The 14,935-nt window shown below is 33.6% G+C and overlaps 1 protein-coding gene across 3 annotated transcripts; it reads left to right on the top strand.

Moving 5' to 3' along the window:
- Positions 1-852: 852 nt before the first annotated feature.
- On the top strand, positions 853-14,034 carry LOC110112778 (transcription initiation factor TFIID subunit 14b-like). 3 transcript variants are annotated; one of them, XM_028697132.1, is made up of 6 exons: positions 853-1,052; positions 12,537-12,602; positions 12,717-12,805; positions 13,283-13,504; positions 13,593-13,780; positions 13,871-14,034. In XM_028697132.1, exons 1-6 carry the CDS (start codon positions 930-932, stop codon positions 14,017-14,019), a joined length of 837 nt encoding a protein of 278 aa, XP_028552965.1. In that variant the 5' UTR covers positions 853-929; the 3' UTR covers positions 14,020-14,034. The 3 variants fall into 3 exon arrangements, with proteins under 3 accessions (XP_028552965.1, XP_020700759.1, XP_020700760.1); XM_020845100.2 differs by having other exon boundaries at positions 854-1,052; positions 12,540-12,602; XM_020845101.2 differs by lacking the exon at positions 12,537-12,602 and having other exon boundaries at positions 856-1,052.
- The last annotated feature ends 901 nt before the right edge of the window (positions 14,035-14,935 follow it).

The following is a 14,935-nucleotide window of genomic DNA, read 5'->3' as shown; positions in this document are numbered from 1 at the left end:
TATATATATATATATATATATATATATATATATATATATATATTGTGTGCGCGCGCACGTATGTGCAGAGACTATTAATTTAACACCATTAAAACTATTTATTTAACAACTTTATTTAACATATATTATTTTTAAAACTATTTAATTTAGCAATACTTTTGAAACTATTAATTTAACACCATTAAAACTATTTATTTAACAACTTTATTTAACATATATTATTTTTAAAACTATTTAATTTAGCAATACTTTTGAAACTATTAATTTAACACCATTAAAACTATTAATTTAACAACTTTATTTAAAATATATTATTTTTAAAACTATTTAATTTTACAATAATTTTAAAACTATTAATTTAACAATGTTAAAACTATTTATCTAACAACGTTATCAAAACATAAATTATTTAATAGTATTACTTTTAAAAATTTTTAGTTTCATCATAATTTAAATATTTCGTCAAAAACTTTACAAAAAAATTTGTCGAAATTTTTTATAATTTTTTGGATAAAATTCGCTCGAAACATTTTGTCAAAATCACGTTCGAAAATCTACCTACCGAAAATTGAAGGGGAAACTCCGATAAACTTAGGACTCATTTATTTCGAAGTTTTTTTATCTTTTATGTTTAGAAACGATGAAATTATTTTTTAGCCGCTATTTGAATGTGAAGTTTCTATAAGAAAATTTTTAGAGAATGTATTTTTCTACTATTTTGATTTTTTTTTTTGATATTTACTTTTTGGTTAGAAAATTTCATTATCTTAACTAATATTTCTAAAACTAATTTTTATAAAAGGAAAGAAGAATCAAACATAGATCTTGCCGTTATTTTTGTTTAATCCGCACCGTCTGATTTTACGCCTATTCGAATTCCTCTCTCCCGTGCATTTATTTCGGAGCTTTTTCGCCTTCTTGTTCTCCTCATGTCGGATCGGAAGTCGCTAGGGCTTCTCATGAAGAAGAAATCTTCGCCTTCTTCTCCTCTTGCAGGATCGGAAGTCGCTCGGGCTTCGCGCGCGTGGTTAGGTTTCTTCGGGCAGAACCAGGTAGGAGGAAAAAGACCGCTGCTCAAGCCTTGTTTATGTTTTGGAAGCTATGATTCTATAGAGCATAATCTTAACCTATAAGATAGTGCATTAATCAGTTGATAACGGAAGATATACGCTGGCATTTCTTTGTATCTTAGTTATAATTTGTTTTCCATATGCTGTTGATAATTCTATGTTTTATGTAAGAAACTAAGTCTGAATCTTGAAATGGTCTTTAGCTTCTAATTTGACTCTTTTTGATTGTAACATACTTGTGATTTGAACTCGAGGCTGTCTATTTTTAACCTTATATTGTTTCGTGTTAGATTATTAATTTTTTTTATAAAGAGAACAATTACTTTTAAAATGCTGCTTTTAGTTATTCCTGTAAATGTTAAGTCATCCATTCTCTGTTTCATTTTCATCTATTTCACTCCCACCATGCTTTTATTCTGTTCTCTTATTTGATTGTTAGAGGTTTTTTCTCTCTCCGATTGTTTCGGCCATTAGCTGAATTCTATTAATCTCTTTGTAAAAAAACAAATTTCACTCTTGAAGTAAATTTAAATCCAATCCACTGAAGATATTATCTAATTTATGTTGTTGTTGGACTTGATATGAAATTGGTGAATGCTTATACCAGGAACTGCTTAACAGGGAGTTTTTAATTGTGACTTTAGCATTTTTTTAAGAAAAATACAAATAGCATTAAAAGAAAAACCTATTTCAAAGTACTAAAGGAAAGCTAAACTATCTTTCACTCCTGCATGATTAACTTTATTCCTATTCTTCCAAGAAAAGAAAACCGATGTACAATATAAATTTGCAATAAAAGGATTAGTATACGTAAACCTTCTCAGATTCTCGCTACAATTCGCAAGAGAAGAGAAAACTAGAACTTGAAAACCCATTTATTTAGATACATTATAACTTGAATAAGCTTGGAACAATCAGCTGCTATATGGTTCACAACTTCAATAGAAAGACAACCTCTTGGGCAAGCATTATGATCCAATAATCTTTTATACATTAAAAAATCATTAGTAGGAATAGCATTATTAATTATTAAATAAACACCACCAAAATAGCTCCGCCTGGGGTCTAAGCTTCAACTTCTTAATCCAACTCCAATAATTATCCTCCATGTAATCTTCAACTGAAGCTTCATATACCAATGTTGTAATAGATTTCCCAGATTCTTTTGTCTTAAGCTCCATCTGATTAATAGAAGATTATGAATCATTTTGAATATGCTGAATAAGATCAATCAAATGTTTGCCAAAACATTTTTCCAGTTGTGCCACACTCCATGAGCCATCTAAAATAAAGTTGTTAAGAAAATAACCCATATCATCTAGATCCACAACAAATGTAGGCAATTTATCAATATTCCTATCAAGAATCCATACATCATTTAGAATACTGATAGAATCTCCTCTTGAAGCATTCCACCTTACAATTGAACGAAGAGATTTAACACCATTAACAATTATTTTCCACGTCACCGAATTTCCTTTCTTAATTTCAACACTCCAAATATCTCTTTCATATTTTAGAATCAGGTTCCTATTAAGAAGAGAATTTGGTTTATCAATGAAATTCCTAGCAAATTTAGCACGAAGTGGACCTACTTTAAAGCGGCTGAATGAAGTCCACGACCTCCCCTATTTTTTGCTTTGCATAAGACATCCCAAGAGACATAATGAAGGCATTGATTCCCATTTTGCTGATGCCAAATAAAATTTATGCATATATTATCAAAATCATTCAAAAGTCCCATAGGAACTAATGAATGAGTCAATAGGAATATAGGAAGAGAAAGAAAAACAAATTTAACAAAAACCATCCTTTCAGCTGGAGAAATAAATCTATCTCCCTGAGCATTCAATTTATTCAAAGCCTTCTCCATCAAATTCTGAAAATATGAAACAACAAGCCTCCTCAATGCAATCTTAACTCCAAGATAACTTATCTCATTTACAACTTTGAACTCCAACAAGTGGGGAATAATATTTCTTTTCTTCCTTTTGATTGATTTTCGAAACAAAATAACATATTTTTGCATATTAACTTTTTGACCAGACCACTTGTAATAATTATAAATAATACATTTAACCTTCTTCACATTCCTAGAATTTGCTTCAGAAAAAATATGGATATCATCCGAATATAATTAATGAGAAATCTTTTTTGCATTGGAGCGATTTTGATCCTAAGTTTTCTTCCTCTTTGAATAAATGCATTTTATAAAAGCTGAGAACAAATTATGAATAGATATGGAGATAAGGGACACTATTAATCAAGATAGAAAATTATGGATCCACAACACACTCCAATAGAAGATTAACAAATTTTATTGGAAAACCAAAATACTCCAACACTTGCCTTAATGCCGACCAACATATATTATCATAAACTTGTTTCATACCAATTTTGATTGCCAATAGACCTTTTTTAACTTTAGATAATCTGAATTTATTAAACAACTCTTAAGCCAGAATGATATGATCTGAGAAAGAACGACCTTTAACAAATTCAACCTAGTCTTCAAAAATAATTTTAGGAATAATCACTTCCAATCTATTTATAAACCTTTTGGCCACCAATTTGTAAATAAACAAGCAAAGACTAATGGGATGGTAGTTAGAAGGAACCATTTGATTATTAACTTCTTTGACTAAAACTGAGCTTGTTGTCAGCAAAATTATGGCCCCAAGATGATTAACGACCAACTGAAGTTCATCCTTAGTGAAATCATTTTTCAAAACCTTTTGTTATCATCTTCAAGAGTATTTAAAGGACGAGGCTAGCCTTCCAGAACACAATTCCTCTCCCTCCACTTGTTTTTAAGTAAATTATAAAAAAATCCTTCAATAACATTCTGGTCTTCAACAATCAATCCATTGATATCTTTAACTTGCTTAATTCAATTTTCATTTCTTCTAGCACTAGCAAAAGCATGGAAAAATTTTGAATTAGAATATCCTTCTTGCATCCACTTCACTTTAGCCCCTTTGCCTCCACCAAGTATTTAAACGAGCACGAGAGATATTCAACTCATTAACTTTTGATCTTAGCAACAACAATTTCTCTTATGATAAACTACCATCCGCTTCCTCCAATTGCAATTCTAACACCTCCTTTTTAAGAGAATCCTTTAGAATAATGAAATTTTGAAGTTTAGCTTTGCTCCAATGGAATAAAGCTTTCAAAGTTCTTTTAAAATTTTTATCGAGGGTCTGAACCGAATCTCCTTCAACAAATTTCTTCCAAGATCTGAAAACAATTGCTGAAGAGGCATGATATAATGCCCGCACATCTTTATACCTTAAAATTCTTTTTTGACTAAAATCGAACTTGAAAATCTTCAAAACGACCGGACAATGATCCAATGCCACTCTAAATGCCTAATAGCAGCAAGATGAACAATATCTAAAGCAATAGAGTTTAATAAACATCTGTCCAGTCTTTCGAAAACATGAACACCTTCACTCTTATTATTACACCAAGTGAATTTAGTACCCAATAAACCAACATCATGATAATCATTATTATTCATGAATATTTTCATTTCTTTAGGCTCTTGAGGAAAAAAAAAAAAAACGAAAACAAAAATTTTCCCTCCCATTTTATCTTCTTGAGACAAAATACAGTTGAAATCCCCACCCACAACCGAAGGAATATCTCTAGAAGAAGACAATTCCAAGCTATTCCATAAACTCCTTTTATAAATATCCTTACTACCATAAACGGTTCCAAACTCCTTTATTTATTACATTTAGTTCTCCAATAACAATTTAAGAAGAAGCCTCAATAACAGAGAAAGAAGCAAGGTCAAATCTCCAAAAACCATAATACCCCTAGACATACCATCAAAAGGAAAGAGTAAAATGTCCCAATCGATACCCATAAATTTATTGACTTCCAATCTATCAATAGATGAAATTTTGGTATCCACAAGCCCAACAAAAAACACATCATAATCTTTCACAAACTTCTTTAAATATAGAGAGGCTTATCTTTTTTTAGCCCATCTACAATTCCAAAATGCAATGGAAGTCATTTAAAGAATTAAGGGGAAGGACCCCCACTCCCATCTTTGTTCAACACCTCAATTTTCCTATTATGAGGAAGAATATTGACTGGGCCAAGAGATTTGAGTTCCTTTTGAAGTTTAGCTTTTATAGCAACTGAACTACCACCGTCTAAACCATCGTTATCTTTAGAAAAACTCATATTAGTAACAATATTCTTTTCCAAAACCGAACTATCTCTGTGAGTTTCAAACACATTATTACTACAATACTACCATCACCACTCCCGTTTTAAACATTAAACATATTGTTAGAAATAGGGAAAGAGTTCAAACCAGATTCTATCTGCATTGATGAGCCATTACTTATATCATTAGAATCAATTCCCTTATCCAGGGGCAAGTATGATTTACAAAGCATATTTTTGTCTTAGTCTTTAGAATTAGAGCTCATAATAGACGCCTCACCCTTCTGCAACTTTTTACAAATAACAACATCAGAATCAGAAACCCTTTGGAATGACCCTTCACCCCGCATCTCGATCAATTCCAATACAACAGCTTCACCTTTAGAACTGAATACCTAATCTTTACTCGAATCTTCAATAATAGAACTCTGAATAGGCTCATCAACTGATTGCACTTTATTGGATAAAACTGTATGACTGCCTGAAGAATTAACCTTCCTGTTCATCATAAACTTTTCCTGACCTTCATTGAAAGAAAATGGCTTCTTCTTTCTGTCATATTTAACATGCACCCAAGGACTGTAAGAAGAACCAATTTCAACTTCAGATGGATAAGAGCCTTCATTATTCATAACTTCAGGCCTTCAATCAGATTTATTGGCAACATAAGTCTCCATTTTACAATCATTTATTACGTGACCAATTTTACCACATTTAAAACAAAATGTAGAATTTTTTTCATACTCAATCCTTTGGAAGAACCGGCCAAACAAACCTTCAACCAAAACACCCAAAGGAAGCTAATTATCTAACATAATACTAACACAAACTCTAGCATATTCTCTTCTTCTCCTTTGAAACATATTACCATTAATCAATAAACGTGTTCCAACTAAAGAGGCAATTCTTGTCACATTTATCTCGTTTTATGAGACCGTGTCACATTTATCTTGTTTTAGCGGCAGAACAAGCACATTCCTCTGGTCTTATTTCTGCCTGTCCCCAAAAGGAATCTATCCCGACTTCCTCTTCTTCATGATCCTTCACATACCATACCATCGATCTTGTTTCATTGACTTGCATTTGTTGTCAATCTCATCCATGCCTTTTTTACCAAAATTTTGTAGCCCCTGCCTCATCTCCTTGTCATTATGTGAGAATCTATCATGACATTTTGTCCTCCTTATCGAGGGTTCGTAAGTCCATTAATTGAAGATAACTAAGTGTTATATCATATAAAAGATAATTTTGCATGTTAGATATGTAAATGGTAGAGTTTTAAGTGCTATGTATGTAAATCATCCTATTTTAAATCAGGTAATAATATTTTTCAAAATAAATTTAAAGAATTTTCTATTTAATCAAATTAATTAAAATCTTCATCTTTCTCCCTGCTCTTCACTAGCAAAGGTAAGCTGGGGTGGAACCAAGAAGAGTTCAGGGTGGGTAATTGCCAACCTTGAATTTTTTTTTCTTATAAGAATTAACATTTTTGCTATTTTGCACACCTTCCAAATTCTATGAAAGAATGCTTTTTATTTCATACATAAAATTAGACAATTAACAATCCTATTTTGCCCACTCTCAAAAAATAGGCTTGTTTTACCCCCTCATCCCCTTCCCCCGTCTAAACCCTCAATGAGAAAGAGCCAGGAAGTCATGACGGGAGCTCACTAGGAAGGAAAGATCGGTGTTTATGCTGTCTAGATTTGGTAAATCCGCTTAACTACAAGATTTAGTAAAACTGTAATGTATGGTGAATCATATGTAAAAAGGGGATTTTAGGAAACAAAGGATTTATTTTGGTCATTAGGGCATTTGGTGGGATTTATGATAAATCATGCTTAAATATTGGGTAAATCTGACTACCAAACAACGCCTAAAGGAAAAAACTTAAATATTTTTAGACTTTGCTGCAATAGCTGTGCGTAACTTACACTGTGTAGTGAGTAAAGCCAACGCTTGATTTGGCTTGAATTGGATTACATGAATAGTTCATGAGCCAAATTTGATGAGCTAGCTAATCAAGATTGAATTAGTCCTAATTTGACTAATTTGACTCGTTTAAAAATATTAATATAAAATATATTAGCATTCATGATTTTAAATAGAAATGTTCTAAATATAAAAAAATCTGACTATTATATATTAAGCAATTATTTATTTTTTATAATTATTAGTATTTTATTATAATAATTATTTGAATCATAATCATTTTATCTCTCTTTCATAATAGACGAGCCGGTTCGAACTTGTTGAATAAAGCTCGAGCTCGAATTCAATTCATTAATCAAGCTCAAGCTCAAGTTAAGGGTTACTCAAGCTGAACTCAACTCATTTATATCGGTAAATAAATATAATTTGCACTTTACACATTTATCAAATTAGTATAATATTTTAAAACAAATTGTACTTCATGAAATTTAATAATTTGGCTGAAAAAAAGAGTCCTATCAAGTTAACATCAACATGATAAAAAATAGACGCTATATGATTTGTATCGATAAACTTTTACATTTAAATTTAAAATTTATTAAATCTAAGTTTTTATTGAAAGAAAGTAAATCTTCTTGGGTTAGATGAGATATGCTCAGACTTTTTAGTGGACAAAAATCCATTCCAGATTTTTTATGTCGTTAACCTAATATTGATGCTTGCAAGATAATTCATGTTAAATAAAAGATTGATATTAGCGGGGGGAGTTATGATTATTTTTATGTGGGGACATAAATTATGAATATTGAAAAAATCATCAGTTTTTTTCATACGAGCTTGAGATCGACATCGGTAGTTTTAAATTTTTTTTATTAGACTTATTATATAAAAAGATAAATTATATGAGCTCGAGTAGCTCGAGCTCGTCTAACTGTAAACGAGCTCGAGCCGGCTCGTGAGCCATGGGTGAGAATTTTTAAATTTATGCGGGATTTTTAACAATTAGGTGAGATTTAAAATTTAAGCGGGATTTTTAAAATTTAGTCAAAATTTAGAAAAAAATTATGAAATGTTTAACATTTAAATAAAGCTTAGGTGATTTTTATTTATTTTTTTAATATTTAAATTTAATAAATAAAATTAAATTATTTTAAAAATATTAATATTTATTCGTGTCGGCTGGCGAGCTCACAAGCCGAGCCGGCTCTAGCTCGAACTCGAGCTCGACTCGTGAGCTCGATAAGCTCGGCTCGCGAGCCCATAAATGAGTCGAGCTCGAGCCGGCTCGGCTCACTTGCACCCCTAGTGTAGATTGAAGAAAGTTATAGTTGAGTTCTTCAACAAGTATATGACATGTCAAGTGTTGAATGTCGAATGCCTTAGGCTGAGTGAATTTTTGCAACTCTTGCTTATGTAACGATGGATTTCATGAGAAGACTGCCTAGGATGCCCCAAGGTTACGACATAATTTTGGTAATAATTCATAGGCTTATGAAGAGTACCCAATTTCCATCCATTTATCAAAAGTAGGCTGTAGATTGAATAACCTAGTTGCACATTCATGCGACTGCTCAACTTCATGTTGTACTCAAGGCTATACTGTTGAATTGAGATGGTTGCTTTACGTCTAGATTGTTGTAGTATATCTAAGTTGCAATGGAGGACCCATCTTGGCTTTTGCATGACTTACCAAACATTGGAAAACTTACTCATTATGTGCATGCTTGACTTTGATGGGGATAGGTAGTGATATATATTTATTTGGAATTTATTTAAATGTCATTATTCAATGTATTATGTGAAAGGAAGTGCATATTGCCTCTATGTTGGATTGACCCATGAGAATGAGCTTTCAATGGAACCTCAAGTGGTGAAAGAAATAAGAAAGAAGATGCTCACTTTGAAGTAGGATATGATGTATAAATTAGCTTGATGAGAGGGATGAAGCATTTTGGTTTAGTGGTAAAGCTTAAACCACATTACAATGTACCATTCTTGATCTCAACTCTAGTAGGACCTATTGTCTATCGACTAACCTTTTCACCACTACTGACTAGAATGCATGAATCTTTCACATGTTAGTTCTATTGCATTCTTGACCTGATACAGATTGTTGAGGAGATGCAAGTGCAACCCAAGTTGAAATACAAAGCTATACTTGATCATAATTGGTTCAACATGATAAGCACTTCATCACAAGATCTGTATCGTCAAAGTTCATTGGCAAAATCATACTAAATATGAAGCTGCAGGGGAGTACAAAGGTAATGAAGGATAACTACCCCTGCCTTTTGATTATCCATGTATGAATTTTTAGGATTTAAATTTCCAAGTGGCGGCGAATATGATTGTTACAAGTGGGGGAGAACATGACAACCTTTTTTATGAAGTTGTAGGCTCTCGACTTGAATTGTGTTTTTTTGACCAAACTGGATCAAATATTACCAAATTCGAGAAGATTCTAGGGGAATCTAATGAAATATAGTAAATGTGTATGCTTAACTAGGTTTAGGATTGGACAGGTTAGGAGGATGTCTGCCATGTTAAACCATTGTATTGGTGTTATCCTACTATCAATGAGAATTATCAAGTAGTAATATTAATCAATTTACACTGAAGCGTGTATTCAAATGGTTCATGAATTGCTCGAGTTGGATGATCGACCAACTGAGCTATGTGACTGACTAGCTAGGCAAATATTATTTAGTGGTTAGACTAGCTAATTGGATATGCAATTTTCTTTCAGCTTTCTACATATGTAAAGTGCCTATTGTTGTCTCATTTTATTGAACTGTTTAAGTGTAGAGCTGTTCTCCGACCATTTATTTATATAGACTTGTCTCTCAGTATAGGGATAGAGCGACCTTAAGTAAATTGCCTCATATCATCATTCCTTTGAAAAAAGGTGCTTTAGGGAATCACCACGTGCTAGGATTGTATATGAGTCATCCTTATGAGTCCAATGGAATACACTTGGGTATCAGACAATCATTGATTTTGTTTCTTCTAATGCTATATAAACTGAGCAGATTCCTTAAAGATGTTTCTGTTTCATTGATTGTTGTGTGAGAAGAGAGGCCGGATAATTTTGTCCCTTCAGTTGAGAGGAGCTGATGATTATTGAGAGCAACAAATTCGAGAGTTAACGATCAATAATGATCTGCATCTCTTTGTGCCTACTTTCATGTGTTTAATCTTAAATCTATTAAGAGTGGCACATTTTTCTTAGACGATTAATCCGTTAATTCATATGTTATCTTCCTTATAGTTTCTATGGAAAGTGGTTAGGTAGTATATGTATATGCATTATATGTTCTTCATCCTCCTTATGAATATTTGAACATTATTTGTGATGACATGAATATATGTAAGAGTGGAATGAAATGCTGCTCAATGTACATTGTTGAACTTGGGAGGAGGGTTGTATGACTCAATTGATGATTAGATAGGAAGGACTATGTGACCCCATGGCTGATCGAACATGGAGAATTGTGCGATCTTTGACAACATTGCACCTAATTACTATACTAGCTTTGGATAAATGAGTAATACAGGGCTGACTGTGCATGGATGGCTAAACTGAATGTGTTGTGTCGATGTCTAGTGACTACATGTTTGCATGAATGACCATACATCTGTATTTATTGAGTTTCCGATATTTACACATTGTACTAGCCATTGGTGTACTGCCTCTATTGTTTAGACAAATTCACTATTTTACTCACTACTCTTATTCATATCTCTAAGGGACGAGTTAACATTAGGCGGGGAGTTAGAAGGAGAGTTAAGAGAAAGTTAAGCCTAATTGGCCTGTTTTGTGTGAACTCAGAGTCTAAGAGCATTTAACCAAATCTATCTGGTTTTCTTTGGCTTAAAATTTTTATTGACTTTAAGGTCTGATGATATGAATGTTTATTTATTATGAATATTTGTGTAGTTCCATATGATTGTGTCATATGTTGCTTACAAGCCAGTTTTGCTTTGGGTGAGAGGTAGATTGACCTGGCTTGAGTAGGTTTGGAAGGCATCCATGTTCAGCACCCCACCGGGTTAGTATGGCCTACTATATCGGCCATCGGGTTACTCCATTTGGAGGGAAAAGCATTATGGGGAGGGCTGTTTTGGGATTTGCTATGTTATTTTATGCTTTAAGTAGGTTGTTTACTCTATGGTTCAGTTTTATTCTTGGTTTGGCTGAATTTAGATTTGCTTAGATTGAGAGGGCTTTAGCCGGTGGCTAGGGATTTGGAAGAGCGGAATTTTCTTCTCCGATTGAAGATCCAATTGTATCTTGCTTTTTTCCTTCATAGATCTTTCAATAAAAAAAGTTCTTGTGTGTTCTTCCTAGTTGTGTTGTTGCCGTTTTTTAGTTTTGCTGAAACTGAATTTCAGCCAACTTTTTTTCTCAATTTCTGAATCCACTTCCTATCATATCCCTACCAATTCATAATTTAAAAAATATTTAAGACTGCCCATTAAATTTAAAAAAAAAATAATTTATTCTGCTTAAAGACAAACCATTTGGTAGATGTATTGTTTTAAGGTCTTATGGTCATGTAAAATAAAAAAATAAATAAAAAAAGGTCTTATGGCATGTCGATCTAATCATTCAATCTTTTAGAAACCAGAACATTGGTCACGGATGGTACTTACACTTGCATGTCTTTATGAATCCCGTAACATTCTTTTTACTATACTCTGAGCAAGCTTCTTATTGTTATTGGAATTGAACCAATATATGCTTGATTGTATTGAAACACTCAAAAAATCACTCATTGAACTGAATGCTATGAAATGTTTTCATGACACCGAACGTATCATCTGAGTGTGTTCAACACTTTTGTATAGAGTTATATACATTTTTACTGGGATTGATACAATTCATAAGCACACTTTTGTGATTGAAGTATAGTTTTGTGCTGTGGCTTGGATATCAAGGTGAAAATTATTAGTGCATGGTGATTATGGGAATGAAAATTCTGTATGGGCTGGTGGATATATTGTCATTTTAACAAGCTTGATGTGCGAAATTTTAGCTGCAAATTCAGACACTGAATCAAACACAAATGGTGTTTGGACTTTAGCCTATTGAGAATCCATCAAAATTGGGGTAAGATATGTATTAACCTTCAGGTTAAGGCCTATAGATGTTGCTAAGAACGTCAGAGAGTATGAACAATTAATTGTTAATGATGAGTATTTCAGTATTGAGAAAATGGTACTTGTAGTGTTAAGAGCTTCGATTATCTATGCTTGGCTCAGGTGGTTGCAATTGCAGTCAAGTATTTCTGGAGTAGTACGATGCTACTAACATACCATGCCATATTTCTGCTAATTTTTCACTAGCAGGGCTGTCCTGGATCGGATTTTTCCCTGTACATCAATGAAGGCCAATATAGTAATGTGCGAAAGTTGAATTTGGAGTATATACAAGTTCCTGGCTGCTTCCCCAAAATAATAATAATAAAAAAATTTTAACAGCCTATGCAAATATTGCTTATTTTTATCTTGTTTTTATTAATTTAGGGTCAGTCCAAGCGACTCAAGGATGTGGAAATCAGCTTTCCAATTGTGTATGGCACTATATCCTTTTGGCTTGGTAAAAAAGCTAGCGAGTAAGTGTTTACAATTACATCAAAGGTTTTAAAGTAAATTGCATATAGATCCCTCAGTCTTGACTCTAGTAAATTATCAGATTCTTCGAAGTTTTCATCTTTCACCATTGGATCCATTATATTTGAATCAGATCTCTTTTGGGCCCTTGTCAATTTGATTGCACCCAAATTACCAATAACTCACTTAAGGAACCCATGATGAGGCCATTTGGATCATTTAATTGTTTATGGGTGGTTGGTGAGGTCTAATGATGGCAAGGGACCAAAAGAAATAGGATTCAATTTTCAGTTTTTGACCAACAAATATGAAAAATGAAAACTCCAAGGACCATAATCTTTACTAGGCTGAATATGAGGGATCTGGATGTAAATAATTTTTTCCCTTGATTGCAGTATTTTTTAATGGATTACATGTGATACTAAACTTGATACTTTAAGTTAAGATCTTCTTTGTAATAAAATGACATTTTTCCGTAGATATAATTCTCATAAATGGACTGTTTATGTCCGTGGGGCAACTAATGAGGATTTGAGTGTGATAGTTAAGCGTGTTGTATTTCAACTACATCCCAGTTTCAACAATCCAACACGAATTGTTGAGTCGCCACCTTTTGAATTGTCAGAATCTGGGTGGGGAGAATTTGAAATTGCTATTAATATCTTTTTCCATAATGATGTCTGTGACAAGCAGCTTGACTTGTAAGTTCTGTTAGGACTATGCAATTTTTTATTTATATTATTTTTTTTTTATTGTAGTTTCTAATTTAAAATCCTCAAATTTGTGTAGGTATCACCAACTTAAATTGTACCCTGAGGAGGATAATGGTCCCCAATCAACCAAAAAACCAGTTGTTATCGAAACTTATGATGAGATTGTCTTTTTCGAGCCATCTGAGGCTTTTTTTCTTCGTGTTCAAAATCATCCCGCTGCAATGGTTCCTAGGCTACCTGCTGGGCTCAATTTGCCACCACCTGGTACCTTCCCGCAGTTCGAATGCACCACCTGGTTTGATCATTTCATTTATGGAAGCTAACTAGATGCTATCTATGCTTTGAATGTCATAGGTCCTCCTGAACTTGTGCTCGAGAAGAAAAGAGGCGACACTAAGGACCATCCTCTTAGTCAATGCTTCATGAACTTTTCAGAGGCAGATGAACTTTTAAAACTTGCTGCTGCTCGCCAACAGGTAGGCCTTATAACTCATTGTGTTTAACATTGCTGCATTTTCAGTTTTTGGTAGTTCCTTTCCGTTTAGTGCCAGTAAACTTAACCGAAAGTAGAGGCCGTCTTTAACAAATTAAGTATTATTTTTTATTAATCTAAAATTTCATTTTTAATGAAAAGAAAAACACTCTAGATTCGTAAATGTTGACCTCTATTAATGCCAAAATGAAATCACCATAAAATAAATAAACTATAAAAAATACATGCACCATTCGGCAGCCCATACCCATATCTCTGTCAAAATCCCATCGCATTCTGTGAACGGCGCCGAACGGCAGCACAGCCCATTCCGTGTGCGAAGATTTCTCCTCGATCGTGTTCTTGAGGTCGCTATTAAAATGACGATGAGTTGAAGCTCTGGTTTCCCCCGGGACACACAAAGCTTCTACACGCCCGAAGACCCGAACTCTGTTTCCTTCCATCTCCGCCTCCTAAAACTGAAACCCAGGGATCTGGATGTAAATAATCTTCCCGCATCCTCCATCTCTTCAAGCAAACTCCATCAATCGGAACTCCCACGATCGACCCGACCTCCAAACATCCGAACCGAAGCCCCTCCGACCTCCATTCCTACCCTAGCTTTGGACCTCTATAGTCGAACCCTAGCCTTGCCGACCTCCTAGTTCCTTCAGTCCAGAGAGAGAGAGGAGGGATCAACTTACCTCCATTGCTAGCCAACTTCGCTCATTTGACGACGTTCTTATTCCTGTCGGGTTGGAAGTTCCGACATTTTGATGGCAAGCAACAAGGGGAGCTCGCTGTGAAGGCAACTTTCTCCCTTACATGCGCTTTTTCGGCCATATCCCATAAACGTGCCGAACTACAGGATTATTAAGTCAGGGATTTACAATTAAAGAGGCAAATAGAAACTTTAGATTGTTGTGAAATTTACTAGTTTCTTAAAT

Source organism: Dendrobium catenatum, unplaced genomic scaffold, assembly GCF_001605985.2.
Source record: "Dendrobium catenatum unplaced genomic scaffold, ASM160598v2 fragScaff_scaffold_880, whole genome shotgun sequence".
Taxonomy (NCBI): domain Eukaryota; kingdom Viridiplantae; phylum Streptophyta; class Magnoliopsida; order Asparagales; family Orchidaceae; genus Dendrobium; species Dendrobium catenatum.
Note: the sequence above shows the minus strand (reverse complement) of the source record. Positions and strands in the feature narration are given on the sequence as shown.

Excerpts from the sequence above, each read along its gene's own strand:
- LOC110112778 (XM_028697132.1), top strand. The coding sequence starts at position 930 with ATGTCGGATCGGAAGTCGCTAGGGCTTCTCATGAAGAAGAAATCTTCG. Across the intron at positions 1,053-12,536 it reads GTTTCTTCGGGCAGAACCAG|CAGGGCTGTCCTGGATCGGA; the intron begins GTAGGAGGAAAA and ends ATTTTTCACTAG. Across the intron at positions 13,505-13,592 it reads TGTGACAAGCAGCTTGACTT|GTATCACCAACTTAAATTGT; the intron begins GTAAGTTCTGTT and ends AAATTTGTGTAG.